General features: G+C 35.4%; 3 protein-coding genes and 1 long non-coding RNA gene across 4 annotated transcripts; 1 reads left to right on the top strand and 3 right to left on the bottom strand.

Moving 5' to 3' along the window:
• Positions 1 to 89: 89 nt before the first annotated feature.
• LOC133716160 (uncharacterized) lies at positions 90 to 3,057 on the bottom strand. The gene is made up of 4 exons (XM_062142887.1): positions 1,843 to 3,057; positions 1,471 to 1,786; positions 1,111 to 1,350; positions 90 to 913 (listed from the first exon to the last, which is right to left on the bottom strand). Exons 1-4 carry the CDS (start codon positions 3,055 to 3,057, stop codon positions 90 to 92), a joined length of 2,595 nt encoding a protein of 864 aa, XP_061998871.1.
• A 1,001-nt stretch (positions 3,058 to 4,058) lies between these two features.
• Positions 4,059 to 4,761, bottom strand: LOC133717450 (MLP-like protein 34). The gene is made up of 2 exons (XM_062144165.1): positions 4,486 to 4,761; positions 4,059 to 4,402 (listed from the first exon to the last, which is right to left on the bottom strand). Exons 1-2 carry the CDS (start codon positions 4,670 to 4,672, stop codon positions 4,131 to 4,133), a joined length of 459 nt encoding a protein of 152 aa, XP_062000149.1. The 5' UTR covers positions 4,673 to 4,761; the 3' UTR covers positions 4,059 to 4,130.
• Positions 4,762 to 12,415: 7,654 nt separating this feature from the next.
• Positions 12,416 to 13,317, top strand: LOC133715787 (MLP-like protein 31). The gene is made up of 2 exons (XM_062142432.1): positions 12,416 to 12,732; positions 12,833 to 13,317. The coding sequence occupies exons 1-2, from the start codon at positions 12,543 to 12,545 to the stop codon at positions 13,096 to 13,098; spliced, it is 456 nt and encodes a 151-aa protein (XP_061998416.1). The 5' UTR covers positions 12,416 to 12,542; the 3' UTR covers positions 13,099 to 13,317.
• A 968-nt stretch (positions 13,318 to 14,285) lies between these two features.
• LOC133713706 (uncharacterized) lies at positions 14,286 to 17,169 on the bottom strand. The gene is made up of 6 exons (XR_009848207.1): positions 17,116 to 17,169; positions 16,940 to 17,020; positions 15,938 to 15,970; positions 15,492 to 15,668; positions 14,806 to 14,869; positions 14,286 to 14,616 (listed from the first exon to the last, which is right to left on the bottom strand). It is a non-coding gene; the product is annotated as an uncharacterized LOC133713706 (long non-coding RNA).
• Positions 17,170 to 20,251: the final 3,082 nt, after the last annotated feature.

Genomic DNA, 20,251 nt, shown 5'->3' on the forward strand with positions numbered 1-20,251 from the left:
TGCATTTTCTATGCCAATTTTTTTTTTTTTGGTACAATGGGGGTCAAGACCCAAAACAAGAAAAAAAAAAAAAAAAAAAAAACTAACAGCTAAAAAGCCTCAACTGATCTGAACAGTCTAGGCCTAGCAAAGCCATCAATGTCATCAAGCATGGCTTGACAAATAAAGGAAGGAGCTGAAGAACACCTGCATAATCCAAGCTCTTGATCAGTACTTCTTTTAGCTAATCCATCAGCTACCATATTTCGCTCCCGATGAATGTGTTGTATGGAATGAAATTCAAAGGAATTGAGCATAGTTTGACAGTTGGATAATAAGGTTCCCAAAGGATGAAGATCAATATCACAATGCATCATGAGCTGCATAAGAACAGCTGAGTCAGTTTCAACTTCAATATGTGTAATACCCAACTCCCTGGCAATGGATAAACCAGTCATTAAACCCCATGCCTCAGCTTTAAGCACTTCACCATTGCCCAGATTTCTCATAAAGCCATAGGTCCAGTTTCCATCATTGTCTCTTATAACTCCTCCAGCACCAATCAACCCACTATGGGTTCTAGAACCATCAACATTCAATTTGAAATGACCAGGAGAGGGTTTCAGCCAGCTTAGCATTTCAGTTCTCATAATAGAGTTGCCTCTGGGTTTCATGTTACCATTAGCCCATTCACTAATGTAATGAATTATTACAGAAGCAGCGTTGTGAGGTTTCTGAAAATTAGTATCAAAGATGCTTTTATTGCGCCATTTCCAAATAAACCAGCAAATATAAATGAAGAGCTGAGACCATTGAAAACCAAGGAATGTGCAATTCTTCTGCAACAAATTTGCTGCAATCCAATCATCCCAGTCCAGTCTAAAGGCTCTAGCCATAGTGACAGGCATACCAATCTCATTCCATATAGTAGAAGCTTTAGGACAGATTTTAAATAAGTGAAGAAGAGTCTTAGACTCACCAGGGCAGTGAATACAACTTGGGTCATTAGTGAGAATGTGAGATGTCTATGAGCACGATGCGCATTGGTAAGCAATCTTTTCTTGGCCAGTAACCAAGCAAAAATCTTCAATTTTGGATGTATATTTAAGCTCCAGATACACTTCCATATACCATCACCAGGTTGATAATGATCACCAATGCTGCTAAAAGCACTCTTCACAGTAAATTTTCCATCAGATGTGTGCTTCCATATTATTTTATCGGGCTTACCACCAAAGTTATCAATGGGAATAGATATGATTTTAGCCGCAATTTCAGGAGGCAAGCAAGCGAAAAGCATGGTAATATCCCAATCCTTTCCCTCCCAGAAATCTTGAACAAGCAAACTAGGGTCAACCATAGAAGGATCAACTGCGAGATCAGATAAAACTCCACATTCAGACCAATGATCAGTCCAGAAATATGCAGTCCCTCCGTCCCCAATTCTCCAAGTAACCCCTTTTCATAAGAGATCAGCTCCAGAGCAAATACTGCGCCAAGTAGCAGAACAATTGGCAGGGTGTTTATAGTTATTGCTTAGCAGATCATCATGCTTTAAGTACTTAGCTTTATATATATCACACCATAATCCTTCATCCTTTTGAAGAAGTCTCCAACTAACTTTTGCTAGCAGTGCTTGGTTCATCTCAGCAGTCTTCTTAATGCCTAAGCCACCCCTAATTTTAGGCATACAAACATTATCCCAATTCACCAAGTGTACCGTCTTCCTGCCATCACAGTCACCCCAAAGAAAATCTCTGTTCAATTTATCCAAACTATCACAGGTAGAAATAGGGATTTTGGTTGTCTGCATGGTGTAAATGGGAATAGAAGCAGTCACAGAACTAATTAAAGTGAGTCTACCAGCCATGCTAAGAGTTTTGCATTTCCAACCAGCAAGCCTACTATGAACCTTGTCGACCATTTCAGAATAAGTGTGCTTCGTAACTCTAGAATGGATTTAGCAAGATTATTTCTGACATTAGGAGAAACATAAATTTTTGATTTCTCAAAATTAACCGTTTGTCCAGAGAGGCTGCAAAATAAGTCCATGCATTTCTTGAGAACTTTTGCCTGAGTAGTGAAAGCTTCTGCAAAGAGAATTATGTCATCTGCAAAGAAAAGATGGGAAACAAGAGGTCTAGATTGCGAAGATTGAATTGGCTTCCATTGTCCAACCTCAGTAGCAGAATGAATCAAATGCGATAACTTTTCCATACAGAGAACAAATATGTAAGGAGATAGAGGGTCACCTTGCCTAACTCCCCTACCAGCCGAAAATTTATCAGATAAATCACCATTGAGAATCACTTGAAAACTAGGAGAAGTGATACAATGCATTATAAGTTTAGTCAATTGATTAGGAATCTGAAGTTCATAGAGAACCTGGTTAATGAAGCTCCAATTCAACTTATCATAAGCTTTAGACAAATCAATTTTCCACACTAGAAAGCCTTTTTTCCCCTTGGCATACCTGCACTTGTGAAGAATCTCCTGCGTAACCATAACATTGTCTGAAATATGCCTACCAGGAACAAAACTCACTTGATTCGGACTTATCCACTTCTTTAGGAAAGGCCGGATTCTAGAAACAATAATCTTGGTAATGATCTTGTACACTGTACAACAAAGACTAATTGGGCTAAAGAGATGCATATGTTTAGGTCCTTGAACTTTTGGAACGAAAGTAATCAGTGTATGATTTAAACCCTCAGGAATTCTGCCCTCAATAAACGCATTAGTAACAATTTTTATAACTTCCACTTTGCAGAGCTCCCAATGATTTTGAAAGAATAAAGCGGGGAACCCATCAAACCCAGGAGCTTTCATACCACCGATTGAAAATAAAGCAGACCTTATTTCCTGATAGCAAACAGGAGCAGCTAACTCTTTGATGTTATTTAATTCCACGGTAGGGAAGAGATTAGGAATGGTAAAAAGCAGGTCTGGAACTTCTTCAACAGTAAAGAGATTTTGAAAAAAGGATTTAGCAATATTCTTCATCACTGCAGGGTTCTCACTCCAAGTACCATCTTCGGCAAAAAGACCATCCACTTTATTTCTTCTTCTTCTCACCATTGTAGTAATGTGGAAAAATTTGGTATTCCTGTCACCATGTTGAATCCAATTTTTTTAGTTATTAATAATTTACACTTTTGCGACGGCAATGATCCTGTCGCTATTGACTGGCGATGACAAAATTTCTGATCTGGTAGATTGTGCGCATGATTTTGCAACTAACGAGATGCTAATATCGCTTAATTCTCTATTTTGGAAAAGTCAGCTTACGAATTGGCTTCGTTATCCTCGGATAATTGGAAAATTCTTCATGGGCCAGTTCCACAAAGTTGATTTTGATTTCCAGAAAAGCACCAAAAAGGACTCGATCTTAAAACTTAAGTGCCATGTATCATGAATGTAAGTTCTCTTGATTACTATAATCTCGAGGAGGATTACTTGAGTACCAATGTTTTTACAGTATATTCTCTTCCATTGGTGCCTCAATGCACTGATGAGTACGTAGCAAGTAATTATCTTACACTTGTACTAAAAGTACCCAATGGATCAAACTGAAGGTACCGAATTGTGTTACACTGAGTAGAATATATGTTTCATTGATTCACAATCACAAACATGATTTAACAACCGTCTAAGTTGCCCACACGATTACACACATGATTAAATATTGCTTCACAAACCAGCTGATTGATACGATGACAGTCGCCGTATCAAATCTCTTATTTCATACACAACCGATTCAAATACTGCAGCACATGCGCATAAAGATATATATATATATATATATATACTAGCCCCTTAACATGTGCTCCGCACATGTCAATTGACTTTTATTTTTTTACTTTTTTAAATTAAAAAAGTGTTTCTCTCTTAATTTTAGGGAAGCTTCTCCTTTTTTCATGGGAGGTATTGCAAATTTTTTAAATATGATATAGTGTATTGACTATCTTATCCTCATATAGAAATAATTTATTTATTAATATTTATTATGTGAGGGCATATATGGTAGTTCAAAAATTTAACCATTCTCTAAAGAATTGGCTTAATTATATAAGATATATATATATATATATATATATATATATATATATATATATATATATATATAAGCGTTGTGCTTTGTTCATGTGTTACTATGCTTGGGCAGTAAGGTGAGCATCGATGTCGTTAGAAACCTCGACTGCAATCTGGAGCAGCGTATGCGGGTCGGTAATATCACCGTGATGCTTCTCATATTCCAGAGTCCAGTGCACGGAGCAGCCCTCGCCTTTCGGAGAGGCTTGAATGGTGAACAAGAAGCTCTTGTAATGCTCCATAAGGTCTCCCTCAATTACTCTGAAAGTCACCAAGTTTTTTTCCGCGTCTATGGCCTCAATTCTTTCCTTGGCAACTCTTGCTTTCCCATCTGCATAATCATATATATAATGAAATGGTCAAAGATTGATTCATATTTGAAGAAGCTAGCTATAAGATAGGGCAGACACTTACCATGGAAGTAATTCCAGTAGACGATAGCACCGACTGTTCCCCAGTCACCTTCATGTAAGTCAACGCCTTGAATGTGGTTGGAGCTGATATTGGAAATGTGGTGTGGTTTGTGGGTGAACATTTCGTGGAACTGTGCAGCAGAAGCCTTGATTTCTACATCCGTCTCTATCTTACCAGTCAAAGCCATTTTCACTAAAAACCCGCTTTGGAACTGAAAGAAACAATCAAATAGCAAGTTATAGGAACAAGCAAGTGCAGTAGTACTGATAATATTGTTGAAGAAAACTTCTCATTACCATACACTTATATAGAAGAGGGCATGAATTATATTAAGAATAAATCACATTATCAATAATTCTATTTTCACTGTTTTTTTCTTTGACCTCTTTTTTAATGATATAGAGCAACTCCAATAATTTCTCTATAATTTTTTTATATATAGAGAAGCAAAAATCAAAGGGTGGGTCTATTCAGACCTCCCAAGTTCCCAATTTACTATTTGGACCTCTCTTCATTTTTTTTGCCACTGAACTTCCTGATTTACCCCTATTTTTATCTATTTACACCTCTGTTATATATGCGATGTTCTAATAATAAAAGAAAAAAAAAAATTTTGCACCTCCAAACTCCAGTTAGCTTTCATGATCAACTGGGAGCACACCCAAAAAAAAAAAAAATTTCTTTTAAGATTACAATCGACTAATTTGAACTCTCAATTTCAAACCCCATTTTGTATTCTTCAAATAATTTGGCATTACTTGATGCAGTTGAGGTTGGATTTCCATTGGAGCAATTTAAAGAACCTTATAATTCTTGATTGCCCAACTAGGTTTGATGAATCTTGGTCAATCCTTTTTGGGTTGAGAGAAAAGTCAGTGAAAGTAAGTCTTGACCCTATTTTTGTTTTCTGATTTCAAAGATATATTGACATTGAAATTGCATAAATTTAAATTCAAAGATTTCAAATATCATCTAATCTATAATTTATAGAATCTAATAATAAACTTGAGATGAAACAATGAAGACGTCTCAAGCTCCTGGAGCTAGTGACAACCAATTAGGAGATGGGTACAAGAAGAGAGAGAGGGTATGAGAAGAAAGACATGAAGGACTAGTGAGGAAGAGGGAAAGGAGAATAGAGAGAGGATTACAATATATAGAGAGTTGGAGAGAAAGAGAGATGTCTACTGCTTAGATCATATGATACATTTTCTTTTTCTGTTTTCTAGTTTTGATCAAAACATGTTTCTTCCTCTTCTTAATCTTTGATTAGATGGTGATTTCAAATAAATAAGATGGAGTAGTTATTTCAAAGTTTGAATTTTAACTTTCTAAATTTTGTGGATAGGGATAGAATTGGAGAGAGAACTGCAAGATGTAAGAGGGGAGTTGCAGCTCCCACGATATAGATGCAGGTTTTTTTTATTATTTTTTTATATATATATTTTTAAAGGGGTAAAATTGGTTTTAAAATTGTGCAAAAAATGAAGGAGGTCCAAATAGCAAATTGGGAGGTCTGAATAGAATCACCCAAAATCAAAACTTTAACAATTTTTATAACAAATTTTATTCTCCAACTCCAACAGATTCCCTACTTTAAGTCTTTAAGGCAATCTCTAAAATCTCCACAATTCTTCTTTAAAATTTTAGAGATTATTGTAAATTTAGATAATTTTATTTTTTCTTTCCTCACTATCCTTAAAATAGGGATAGTTATAGGGAATTTGTTTGGAGCAAAAGAGACTCATTTTCCCTAAAATAGAGAAAAATCTAAATATATGGAAGCTATTGGAGTTGCTCTTACCTGCCCTATAGAAATGTCTCGAACCAATGAACCCTGAAACCTAGCTACTTTTTTTTCCGTCAAAAACAAACAACCAGTGTCCAAGGACTTTTGATCTGTTTACCATTATAATTAAAAAGCAAAGAGTGAATGCATCTAAATGGATGTTTATGAGCGGTATATATATACAGTTGGGACTCATTCATTACTTGTTTTTAAAGGTTTTGTTAGTTAATTATTAATTTGAATGACGAGCTGTAATTCTTTTTGTAAAATCTACTAGCTAGCTAGTCTCTTGGTTAATAGCTTAAGCTTTATCTCTTTCATGTATCTCTAAATAGTTGAAGTTCAACCAGATTGATTTTAAGAACATTTCGGGTTCTACATCCATTTTAACGTATTTGGCTACAGTTGCACTTCTTGTTCACTCCGATTAGTTCTGAGTTAAATGTCACTATAACTTGCTGGGATGATTGTATGCACATTCAATGAAATTTTTGGAAAAAACAAAATTGAATGCTGGATAATAATAATTATCAAAATGATTGGATTTGGCCGGGGAGACAGAAAATTGACAGCCAAACAACTTTGTAAATGGGTCCATCGATCCCTTAAATTAATTAAATAAGCAAAATGCAACTCACGCGGCCTCGATGGCAGCAAATCCTCTGTACCTAATTACTTATCTCCTTACCTGTTTCCTAATAAATTGTTGACACCTATCCAATCTATTTGAACCTCTCAAACACCATTTCCTCCCCGTTATAGACAAAACAAAAGCTTCATTAGTAAATAAATTTTATTTAAACTCAAATTGTTTTGTTTATTCATCTGATCATCTCTCTTCGTTCTTAGTTATCCTCAGGAAACTTCAACATTCATCAAATAAGATCCTAAGATCTAAGAGATGAGATGTGGAATCAATAGACTTGACATCAGGTTATTATTAGACTTGATTGAAGTCATAGAGTAGGCGATTGGAGTTGGTTGTTAATGGGAATTGCATATGGATACTGAGCTTGAAGGATTACCATTCAAGATGAACCTAGATTTTTTTTCTCTTGGTACAAAGATGAACTCAGATTTTCATGTAACATATTCAGCAAAATCAAATCAATCTGACCAAACCATATAAAAACATATCGACCCCAAAATGTTCCTAATCTTGTTTTCTCTAAATTAGTTTGATGAATTTGGCTTGGGGAGGAAAACATTCTGTTTCTTTTATTTATTTTTTCTTTTCACTTGGACTTTTTTAAATTTGTTTGTGTGGTTAATGGAGCTAAATGATTGTTAGATGAGCTGGACTGAAATGCACAGTTGTAAACAAATGAATGGAGGGACAGGGAAGGAGATAAGAAATTGGGGACAGAGGATTTGGTGCTGGCCTGGATCTCCTTTGCATCATGCATGACGATATTAGGTTAATAAATATTTTACCTACATATCGCCACTATAGTAATGAGATATAATGTCAGCTGAAATATATAGATTTGCAGTTCACTTGATTAAGAACTTGCTTCGAAGAAGGCATGTTTGGATATGGAGTAATATATAAGATATTTTCAGTCCAGCTGATACGATATATACCAGCTAGCTAGGCTTTGAGATGCTGAAGTCCACTATCTTGCTGCGTTTTCAATTACAACAGAATAGGAGACATTATGATAAGATCTTCTAAAAGAACTCTCCTCTTTCGTGCAAGTTTTCAAGGTGATATCTTTCAGAATTTGCTGGATAATATATATTTGAGTTCTAATTAATTTAAATGTGCCAATAATTGAGAAAATGAGTGGTTGGGGTGGGTGGGCAATTAGTCACATCTTCAACATGTACTTAAAATATAAGGAGGGATTCGAAATACTGATATGCACTTATACTAATAGAAGTGGACGGTTGAATAACATCATATACAATTTTTGGTTATTAAAAAAAATTGACTACAAATATCAAGTGCTGAGATCAGTGGTATGTCACTTTTTTGGCCCTTCCAGTCAGAGATATTTTTTATTTTTTTTAATCATTTTAAGGGGTCTCTTGTGGGACTCACTTTTCAATTATATATAATTATATCAACATCTTGACATTTCAATTTTAGGTCTTTATGAGTAGATCACTAATGCAAAAATTACAACATGATACACGAGATGATTATTATTGTCAAATAATTGATCATAGCATTATCTAGCATATAAAGAAACAACCCACCTGTTAATGGAGGTCAGACTATTTGAAAGAATAAGCTGCGTCCTAGCATATATAATATATTTAGGATAAGAAGAACTTTCCTCTTTCATGCAAGTTTTCATGGTGATGCTGATTTGCATCATAATCATATCTTTGACAATTTTCTGGACAATATATATCTGAGTTTTGATCAATCTAATTTGACCAATAATTGAGGAAATGAGTGGTTGGGGTACGTAAGTGGGAAAATGTTGCTGGGCTTTATTATATTCACGTCTGTCTCAAATGAGGACGACAATATGATCACAATGATAATGATTGATGATATCCCTTCATCTTTTCTCTTCCACTGTACATCCTTCTCTTGTATCAACCTTCTTCCTCTCTACCTTCTTCCATATTAGAATTTTTGCAATCCATGTAACAATTCTGTTTTCAATCTTATCCGCCATTCTTCGATCTTTGTTTTTCTCTTTCTCGATCTTATTCCTGTAATAAACTTACCTTCCACTTACCGTTCTCCCTTTTTTTTTCTTCATATCTTTTCAGCCCAACCCGAATCACAATCATTATCAATCCCCTCTTTAATTTACAAAAGCATAAAAACTTGTCTTGCAGTATAGATGAAAACAAAACCCGAACAAATAACCATCTATTTATCCAATATAGTTGCAGAGGAACAAACAGGGAAGAGAGGGAAGAGATGAGATTAAAGAAAAACTAAAAAGACGAGAAAGAGACACCAAAATCTGTGTTTTTTTGTTAAGCAAACGCCGTTTGCCTTAAAGTTGGCGTTATTAATTAGTGGGTTTTAATGACTTTTGCTGAGGTGTCATAACATTGGCCTTTGAATTTCGTGTTGACAGTTGTGATTGAAAGCTGACGACAACCAAGATCACTAAGTAACCAAAGAGACAATCTGGATCCTTTTCTTTTTTATGTTTTTTGGACGCGTATATATATAAATATATAATTTTTTTAATAAATTACATATAAATTATTGATAAAAGATGACTTAATAAATAAATCTTTAAAATACATCTTTTAAAGATTGAATTAAACATAACTAAATCTTACAAATAAGGACAATGTGTTCTTCATTTGCCACATATCATGAGTTAATGTACTTTTTTACTCTTAACTACTTCTTTTGACTTATAATCCCTTTATAAGAATTAAATCTTACAAATAAGGACAATCTGATCTCCACTTGCCACATGTCATGAGTTAATTTGCTTTTATATCCTTAACTACTTATTTTTTTTTTTTTTTTGAAAAGTAGGTTTATTGAAACAATTAACGAGTACACTCGTTTAGAATGGCATCACTTATATATTCGGGAGCAGTACCAAACCAAGTTTGGTCAACACTATTACAAAGAGCTTTATTGGCTAGGATATGAGCTACTTTATTGGCTTCACGGGGAGCATAAACCACCTTGAAATCAACAGAGCTATGAACATTATGTTATTTTTGACTTTTACTCTTAACTACTTATTTTGACTTTTAATCCATTTATGTTTTTTTTTTTTCTTCTGAGAATAATCCCATTATGCTACTTTTTTTCTTTAGAATAATCCTTTTATGTTACTTTTTTTTTTCTTTTCTGAATAATCCCTTTATGTTACCTTTTTTTTTTCCTTGAGAATAATCCGTTTATGTTACTTTTTTTTTTTTCTGAGAATAATCTCTTTATGTTACTTCTCAAAAGAAAATTAATAATCTTCCTTTTACACGTTGCTAAGAGAGAAAATCTCAGAGCTCTTCGTCAAACTTTTTTTCTTTTCTTTATTGCGAAATGTGTCATTGGTTCAATAACAGCTTCATTTGCAGTAGCAGGAGCAGTAACAGTAGCAATAGTAGTAGCAAGAGCAGGAGCAGTAGTAGCAGGATTCTTTTTCTTGTTTATTGTTGAAACCCCCCTCCTCCCACCTCCTCGGCTGGTTCTCCGGCCGCCACAGAACCCACCTCCAACCAACCTTCGAATTCACTATGATTCAAAGATGAAAACCTGCATTTTCGAGATCGTTTTAAATGTCGCTTCTGATTTTTCATGAAATCGAAGCAAAAACCATGAACCAGATTCAAAATCTAACCAAACTTTCCGATTGTTTTGCTGGAAATCAAGACGGAGAGTATGTTGACTTGATTTCTTGGGTTAGTTCTTCGTCGAATTTGACTTCTGCTACTGATTTGATACCATTTCGAAATTGTAGGGTTTCAGATTTGGGAACGATACTCTCTCCTACTATTTTGGGGTTTCTGATTTGATAACTGGCCCAGGTATTGGGTATTTGATTCACTCAGTGCCATGTGCGTAAATTTTTCATTAAATTGAGCATTTTAGTCATTTTGTATTAAAATTCGAAGTCAGACATGCTTTATTTAGTTTTTAGGTCTGGGCTCCTGTCCTTATTTGTATAAATCTATTTGAAGGTGAGTTTTCTGTTTTTACATCTTTGATCTGGTGCTACTGTACAATTTTCTAAAATGTTATTGGTGGGGCAAAATTAGGATAGAGAATCCCAAACAGGTAATTTCCTCCCAGAGAGAGAATGCATGCACTAATCCAAAAGAATGAATCATAATAAAATAGGCAACACCATTTACTCGCCTATTTATTTGATATCACTTTATTTACATTCCATAATCAATAGAGGGTATAACACGACTTAGAAAAGGCAAAATGAATTGTGGAAGGTCAGTGCAAATTTCGTTGCTCTAAAATGAGTACAAATATTATAATTATTAAAGACTAAACCTATAAAATAATACTAGATGTGAATTAATCACCTTATTGAATTATACTCTACACTAAAATGCAAACCCCAAATTACTGTTTATTATTATTTAATGAAGGGTGGTGCTATTCACACACCATTTTTCTCTATTCACACACCTCCGCTATTTATCTATTACTTGAAATCAATTTTTTTTACAAAATACCCTAACTACCCTCCTCTGCAATTTTTTTAATTTTTTTATTTGGCAAGTCAATTATCCCTAAATCTTAAACTCTTATTTTCCCGCAGAAACAGAGGAATTCAAAATACTTTTTCTTGAGAGGAGGAATGGCCGGGGGGGGGGGAATTCAGCAAGTTTTTTTTTTTTGAAAAGAAAGGTTTGTGTTTTGTATTGAGGATTGATTGGTTTTGATGCTTCTAGTTGCTTTTGCTTATTAGTTTTTATTTTTAAGAAGCAATGTTGTGAATTGGTAATTGGTTTTTGTTATTTTCTGTTTGGATAATTCATGCTCTAATATACACAATTGAAATATTTGTGCTGTAAACTTAACTTTGTGAGATGATTTTTCATTGTTCTGAGATTAGAATGTGGAGAGCGAAACCATATCTACTACTGAAAATTAGTGTTACTTAAAAGATCTTCGTAACATAATCATAATATTTTGGTAGCAAATTTTTTTTGATTTATTGTATAATGATGTTTAATTCATGATTGACTTGCTAAATAGAAAAAAGAAAAAGAAACATAGTTGCAAGAGAGGGTAGTTAGGATAATTTGTAAATAAAAATTGGATTAAAGTAATATAAAAATAGAGGGGGTGTGTGAATAGAGAAAATGAGTGTGTGAATAGCACCACCCTTTAATAAATAGTGATTATATGATTTTGCCCCCAAATGTTGCAAGATTTCTCTTCCCCTCGCTCTCTCTCCCCCGCAGCAAGTTTCAAATGTCCTACTCCATATCCTGTCAACTGCTCATGGACTCTATTCTTGGGATACCTATTGATTACTCCTTGTCGGTGCTCAACTGCTCATGGACTCTATTGTTGGGATATAGCTAGACTTAGCATTACTCAAATATTTATTATTTTGTACCAGTCAAATAGTTGGCCACAGAAATATAAAACTAATTTTTATAGAAACGAGATTTGTGTGTTTGAAATTTGAGGAACAAATATTAGAAAATGAACAGATCTGATTGAATTCGTCCACTGATACTACTCACCCCTCTTCTATTCTATATAAGGGTGTAACAGCCGAAGTAGTTTCCACAACATACTTGCACCACGTTTCCTCCTGTACATTCCAATTATTGTTGTGTTTTTCAGTTAATTTTGTGAAAAATGTCTTCTGATTATGGAAAGGTGGAGACCGATGTTGAACTCAAGGCCTCTGCTGCCAAGTTCCACGAGTTCTTCACCAGAAGACCACACCATCTGAGCAACATCAGCTCTGACAAAATTAAGGACTGTAATCTTCATGAAGGTGAATGGGGAACTGTGGGTTCTATCGTCCACTGGAACTATGTCCACGGTAAATATTAATGTTTAGGGTTTTATAGTTACCATGTGTGTGTGTGTGTGTCTGTTCAAATGAATTCGTCTTCTGATAATGCTCATATTGATTCCTGCAGATGGCAAAAGTAAAGTTGCCAAGGAGTTGTTTGAGTCCATAGACGACGAAAACAACTCGATCACACTGAAAGTGGTGGAAGGAGACCTTCTGGAGCATTACAAGAGCTTCAAGATCACCATTCAAGCCTCTCCAAAAGGTGAGGGCTGCACTGTGCACTGGACATTTGAATATGAGAAGGTGCACGGCGATGTGGAAGACCCTCATACATTGCTCCAGTTCGCAGTTGATCTCTCCAAAGATATTTGTTCTCACCTAAGCACCTAAGTATGGAAGACGAACTTAATTACTGCTATATATATGAGCGCGCGCTGCAGTTAATTACTACGTACTCTCCTGTGAGTACCTATAAATAAAATATCTGGAGACTGGCAAGACCAGTGCCACAGCCATGTTTGATTGTGATTCATGCTAGTACTTGGATACAATCTGTGTGAGCTTCCTGCAGCTTTCCCTTTATCAATCTACCAGCTTATTTTGCTTCAATTCTCTCATATGTACAATATATCTTTAATGTGTTATATTTTGGGGCTGGCAATAGGTGTTCATTTGTACAGGAACAATTCTTGGATCCACCCCCGGGTGAACCTGCTTGTTCACCCCTCTCCCAACCTACCAATCAGAAATAGCCACATATATTTTGAGTAAAGAAATAAAACTCTAGCTTAACTATTTATAAAAGAAATAATAAAAAATAAAAACAGAATTCCAACTCAATTAAGGAACGGACGTTAGCTAACGCCGTTCCCAAATCCATATCATGCTCTTGGCCAGGACGAAGAATAGAGGAAGTTTTGAAACCTAGCGACCAAAAGTCAATCCATACTGACTGAAGTTGCAACTATGGATACCATCTCTGACAAGGATTGAGGTAATTTTCATTTGGGGTTTCTGTTTCTTTTCTTTAGCCTTTGGATACCATCACTAGGCCAAAAAAGCTAACAGACAACGGACCAAAATCGTTGTGTGATTTGGACGATCTCCGTTGTGTATCGGAGCGTTGTGTGATGAAAAATCACATAACAGTGCTGCACCGTTGTATGACATAAAAACAGTCAACATATTTTTGTTATAAGTGTTGTGCCTTCCCTCGACAGATGCGAGGCAGAGCTGCTGCGCAGCCATGCTATGCGTGGCAAGTGCATGCTTCAGACAACAAAACTTGTTTTCAAACTGTTGTTGGTTAAGCTCGTCAGACAACATGCCTTTGAATTTTACTGTTGTGTGATTGCTCCTCCCACTTCAGTTTTTAGACTATGACTGTTGTATGATTTAATTTCACACAACTAAATTTTGGTGTGTTATAAGATGTCTGTTGTGTGAATTGTTGCTTGATTATTATGTAATAATCCGAATTTTGCATAATTAATACTCCATTGTTATCTAAATAATATTATCGATCCATATTAGAAAGAAATCTGAATGCAATTCATCAATTCAAGTACTCCAATCCATACATTAAAGCATCAAATATACCATAAACATAATATTTCTCAATCATTCATACATTAAAACACAAGAACAACATTGAGAACAATATCAATAAAGGCTGAACAGCTACTCTTCCTTGAACCTCTTCTTCACTTCATCCAAGCTTTCAATATCTCATATAAATGACTTTATCTCTCTGTTTTCAAATACCCAGCAAATCAATAATCTCAACTGCAATAGTATTCCAATCAATCTTTGGATACATTGATTCAGTTATTCATCATTTCAATTATATATAATCCAAGCAATGAAAGAAGGCATAAACATGACTGTAGCTGCTGTTCTGCTTTAAACCTGCACAAGAGAGTTCAGTCAGCCCCAGCTTTTGGTACTTTGTATGGTTACGTTCACAAACAAATCAAAAGCATTTTGTGAACTAAATGTTTCCGGGGGAGTTGACAGAGTACCAATTCAAAAAAAGAAAAAAGAAAAGAAAAGCACAACCAGTGCAAAGAAACTAAAAGAAATAAACAGGGGACTCACCCTCGATTTAAAACTCAGAACTATGGCATTTTCTGACACTGCAGCTGCTGTCCTTGTTTGGAGCCTGCAAAGCAAACAAGTTTGTCAAGATTAAATACAACTGGGTAGCAGCCAACTCCAAGATAAAGAGACGGTCTAAAAGAATGACAAGTAAATTTCTTGGGTGCAATGTGTCATGATGCAAATGAAATGCAGAACCAAAAAAGAAGTTGAAAGTCACACCATCTTGAAACTTTAATCAAGTGCATAAAGAAATTTGACACACCATTTGACAAAGGGTGTGTTGAAGTGCAGCATCATCCAAGGCATATATTGAAAAGCCAATTTAAATTTATTCCAAGAGGATGCAACAAGTTCTGAACCAATTTTGTTGCAAGAAATTTTGAAGAGTTGCCGACATAAGAAAGCAAAAGAAGTAAGATTTTGGTCCGTGGTCTTCCAAGTATGAATGTTTAATTAATCAGAGTTAATCAGCCCACAAGCTTGCAGCAACCTGGGAAGATGTCTCTAGAGTTCATTACAATCTTCGAGATATTAATCATTCATATCTAATCTACCAACTGACATGGAAATCTTCCATGATATTTCCTCAACTTAGAACACATCTGTACATATAAAATGAACACCTGTACATATAAAATATGCACATTTCTATAGAAAGGAGAAAAAGTAATTGTTCAACATACCACAAGAAATTGCTTCAGATTTCCTCCACAAGCAATAACATCCTGAATAAGCTCCAGCCCTCTATTAATTTCACCAATTGAGATGGCAACGTTGACGAATAAGTCTCAAACTGAGCATTTGGAATCACCTCCAAACGAATCCCCAAAAATTTGACCAGAGAAATTGAGCAAGCATACCTAGAACCAAAGCAAAACCCACAAGAGTCAAGAAATGATAATTCAGCCATTCAAAGAACACCCAAACAAAAGTTGCAGCAGTTAAAACACTTGCTGATATCTTTTTGTTCCTCCACAACAACACGTCAACATTTCAATATCAAAAGAGACTTTCCAAAAGAACAAAAAGTATAAAATTAGTGTCCCACACAAAGTCTCTTTTCCTTAAACAAAATGGAGCCCAAGCAACCTCCAGATTAATCACATATATATGTAGATCCAAAGCATACCTTGATTAGCTTCACTTATCTTCTCTCTTTGAGCTGCATAAAAACAAATGCATAGATCAGAGAGTAGTTTAATAGTTTATCTCCCGACGAAAAAGAATGCAGCAACAAACACACAACTTCCAGAGACTGCAACATAAAGAATTTGTCTTCATATAATATTCATCATTATAGAACCAAAATATTACAACAGCGGTGAGGTTATATTAACATATAGTGGCCACATTTAATTGTGACTCAGAATACAAGCCCTTCGATCCACTATTTAAAACAGAGAATGTGCCTAGGGACGAAACCAGGTGAAAGAAAAAAAAAAAAAAAGGTTTTTAGTACCCATGTCTCATATTTTTCAATATGGAGAATGTAAAGCCCTTAAGCTCAAATGATGATGGACGGTGCACAAAGTGGATTAGGATAATGAAGGGTTTCATCCCATCCAGTGTAACAAAAAATATACATCAGAGAAAGAAAAGGAAATTGTTTTGATAACTGGGAAAAGATAACTAGAAATTAAAAGTTAAAAACTTTGATATTGTGAATGCAGGTAATTGGTCTTCCAAAAAAAACACAAAAAACAGTCAAAAAGGACATGGAAAGGTCCCTGTTTGTTCAAGACATCAAAACTCTGACACTAACAAAATAAGAAATGATATCCATTCCTTCTGTTGCATTCTTTCTAGACTATAATGACACAACTTTTTATCCAACAAAGGTGGGTCTGAAATTGTAACCTCGGCTGATGAATGAATATAGCTAACAACTTGCACAGCCTTGTTGAAAATTCAAAATTTGAAAAAAGAAAGAAAAAAAGAACAAACAAACAAACAGAAAAAGGTGTTAATCAATGATTTAGCTAGAACTCTTCAATAGAGCCATAATTGAAATAGTGTAATAGACATGCGATGAATATGCCTCTTTCATTTCCATTTGCACTCTAGATTATAGTCTTGCAGCTATAGATAATGAATCCTGCTCCTGCTTAAGTTAGAAGTTACACAAACTCACCAGACGAGGGGGTTCTGAAAAGCTGTAACTTAAACAAGTGGCAGCCAGTTCATCTAAACTCCTTTTGATTCCAATACCACCCTGTACAAACACCATATATTTCAACACCCGAATCAAATAAAGCTACCAAGAAACCAAAAGTACAACAAATTCATCAATTAAGTATCAGTAGCTACCTGAACAGGCAATCCAGGGGGTTTATTGAAGACGACAATAGCTGGATCCTGAAATCAAAATAACATGTGTAAGCAAGATAACTAGCTTAACATCCACACAAGCGACGGATAAGGATAGTAGCTTGGATAATGAAACAAGTACAAAGAAAACCACAAAAATTGAACAATCAAAGACATTTTATGATGTCGATCTGGAAAAAGCAAAGAATAAAAAACGGATTAACTGAGATTAATCTAAGCACCATAGTTCCAACATAACCCAAATTCATGAGACCAAATTAACGAATCTAAGCACCATAGTTTCGACAGAAAACCCAAATTCATGAGACCAAACCAAGCAATCTAAGCACCATAGTTCATAGTTTCAACAGAAACCCAAATTCATGAGACCAAACCAAGCAATCTAAGCACCACAGCAATCTAAGCACCACAGTTTCAATAGAAAACCCAAGTTCGTGAGACGAAACCAAAAACTAAAATTTTCAAAAATCAAATAGAATCGACATGTACCAGCTCAAAAGATCAGAGCTTTAAGCCATTCGAAAGCAAACCCAACTCAAATACACAAGAATTAAACAAAAAAGACTGAAACTTTAGATCAAAACCAGCCACAAAATCAGCATTGGTGGGGAAGAGAAGAGAGAGAGCGAACCTACGATGGTGGCGGTCGGAGAAGTACCTCGAGCCGGCTCAGGTCGGAGAGCGACGAGCTCAGGCCGGACAATGACGAGTTCAGATCGGAGAATGAATTAGTGGTCAGGTCGAAGAAGGAAGTCGAGGCTACTTTGGGTCGGTGAAGGAGCTTGAGGCGGCTCTGGTCGTTGAAGGATCTCGAGGTCGGGTCCGAGAACGGGCTCAGGTCGTAGAACGAGGTCGGGGAGAGTGAGGTCGGGGAGAGTGAGGTCGGGCAAGATGAAAGAGCTGCGCGAAGTCAAGGTGGGAGTCGTTATAATTAGCTAGGGTTGGAGAGTTTTTTGTCTGAAAAGTACTAAGTGCTAGAGGGAACGAAAATTTGGTCCCCGCGTCTCTAAAATGTTTTAACTTGGTCCCTCCGCGTTTTTTCAAAAGTTTCGAACGAAACTTTACACATCGGCTAATTTGATAACCGATGTTTATAATGACAATAGAAATCGATTATTTGATGAACCGATGTTAGATCCTTTTTTTACATCGCGTGCAATTCCGACCGATTTAATAGTGATGATGTCTAAGGGCATTTTTCTAGTAGTGTGTATAAAGGCACCTCGCATTAATTTTTTTTATTTTTTTTTAATTACTCAGACAACATATAGAGTTATATATGTTGTATGAAGTGTAGCAAAGCTGAGGGAACAAAGATGGAAATTTCCCGCCTGTGCAATCAAAATTTCAGTTTTGGCGCTGAGATTAGACATTTCTCAATCACACAACAGAAATAATTCCTTGTGTTGTAGGAACTTGCAAGCATAACAAACCATTGAAGCCAAATTTACTCGTTTTGGGGAGAGAATGAATGCCATTTTGGAGACTTCTCCAAATTTTGCCACTCACTTGCACAACGGCACATTAAAAACCATTGTATGATAATTTGCAAGTACACTCCTACAACACAAGTAACTAAACTGTTGTACAATTTAGTGGCATCTAGGGTACAATTTGGAGCCAAATTTGAGTCCATCTAGGAGGGAAATCCGCCGCATTTTTTTTTTGATTCACACAACAGATTATTCTTGTAACCGTTGTGCAATGACCTTCTAAAAAAAAATTCAGAATTTTAACCACCTTATACAACGTAAGTTTAGTAAACATGTTGTGTGATTCACTTTCCCACATCACACAACGAATTTTTTTTTTTCGTTGTGTAAAAAGTGTTGTATATTAAGGTTATTGGCCTAGTGCATCTCTGACAAGGATGAAGAACAGATTGCGCTAATTGGACTGAGGTAATTTTTATTTGGGGTTTCTGTTTCTTTTCTTTAGCCTTTGAATTTGGTTTACGTTTTATATGTTTAATCATTTTTGATTTTTCTTGTTCTTATGTTCGGTCGATCATCTCCTTCTTCTTTTTTGTTGGTCAGTCGATTATCATATATCATATTCTATTAGCTTGATCAATTATGACTCTTCTTGTTCGAATGTTCGACAATTCCATCTCAGTTTATTATACATATAGTACATGATAGTTTACTCTAGAACCTATTAGCTTCGACAGCTGACAATTTCATCTTCTTCTTTTTTATTTTTTGGGTCAGTTGTTTGTATGATCAATTTCATCTTCTTTTTTATTTTTTTGGTCAGTTGTTTGTATGATCATATGTTCCAATGTTTAGATTACTATCTATTAGCTTGATTAGTTATGATTCTTGTGTTTCTTTTAAACGATCTTTTAATTTTGATGCTCTCTAGAGTTGGAAACTTGGAATTTAAATGCTCTCAGTAAAGAAAGAAGTTTGATCATGATTTTATTAACCATGACTGCTGGAGCAATGAGTCGCTCTGCATACACAAAACCCAAAAACTAAGCAACAATTGTTTGTTCATTAGCATATTATCAGTACTTTTAAATCGGGTTTGAAATATGGCAACTGCTGTATGCTTTGGGAAAGCTTAGAGCAGAGAAAGCTGCATGGGCATTAGCCAAAGAAACTGGGTTAAAGCTTACTAGAATCTGCCCAGGTCTCATTACTGGCCCTGAATTTCGCTCTAGAAACCCAACAGCAACAATAGCATATCTTAAAGGTAATCATTATTCTGAGCCCTTATACCGGCCATTTTTTCACTGATGGATGGTAGTAGACTACAATTTTTTCATTATTCACCAACACCCTTTTGTTTTCATAGACTTGAACCAAATTCGAATCACTTTCTTGTGAATGTATTATTATGCAGGAGCCCAAGAGATGTACCAAAGTGGCACGCTAGCAACCATAGATGTGATGAGACTGGCAGAAGCACGTGTGTGCGAATTGTCGAATAAGAAGCTTACAATTTATTAAGTTTTAAAATTTTGTTCTGGTTTAGTAAGATTGAGTTTATAAGCACACTGGAAGGTTTTGGAAGCATTATAAATAAATTTCAGTATGTCTGCTTGGATACACCATCATTTGTTCTGCAGATGCACTGATCTTTTGGTTAGCATCATCAAATGAAATTGTAA

The sequence above is a fragment of the Rosa rugosa genome, chromosome 6 (genome assembly GCF_958449725.1).
Source record: "Rosa rugosa chromosome 6, drRosRugo1.1, whole genome shotgun sequence".
Classification (NCBI taxonomy): Eukaryota; Viridiplantae; Streptophyta; class Magnoliopsida; order Rosales; family Rosaceae; genus Rosa; species Rosa rugosa.

What these genes read in the sequence shown, in the direction of transcription:
- LOC133716160 (XM_062142887.1), bottom strand. Translation starts at nt 3,057, where the DNA reads ATGGTGAGAAGAAGAAGAAATAAAGTGGATGGTCTTTTTGCCGAAGAT. An exon ending in TTGTTCTGCTACTTGGCGCA is followed by an intron (nt 1,351 to 1,470) that starts GTATTTGCTCTG and finishes CTGATCTCGCAG; the next exon opens with TTGATCCTTCTATGGTTGAC. An exon ending in TCATTATCAACCTGGTGATG is followed by an intron (nt 914 to 1,110) that starts GTATATGGAAGT and finishes TCTGTCCTAAAG; the next exon opens with CTTCTACTATATGGAATGAG.
- LOC133717450 (XM_062144165.1), bottom strand. Translation starts at nt 4,672, where the DNA reads ATGGCTTTGACTGGTAAGATAGAGACGGATGTAGAAATCAAGGCTTCT. An exon ending in CTACTGGAATTACTTCCATG is followed by an intron (nt 4,403 to 4,485) that starts GTAAGTGTCTGC and finishes ATGATTATGCAG; the next exon opens with ATGGGAAAGCAAGAGTTGCC.
- LOC133715787 (XM_062142432.1), top strand. Translation starts at nt 12,543, where the DNA reads ATGTCTTCTGATTATGGAAAGGTGGAGACCGATGTTGAACTCAAGGCC. An exon ending in CCACTGGAACTATGTCCACG is followed by an intron (nt 12,733 to 12,832) that starts GTAAATATTAAT and finishes TGATTCCTGCAG; the next exon opens with ATGGCAAAAGTAAAGTTGCC.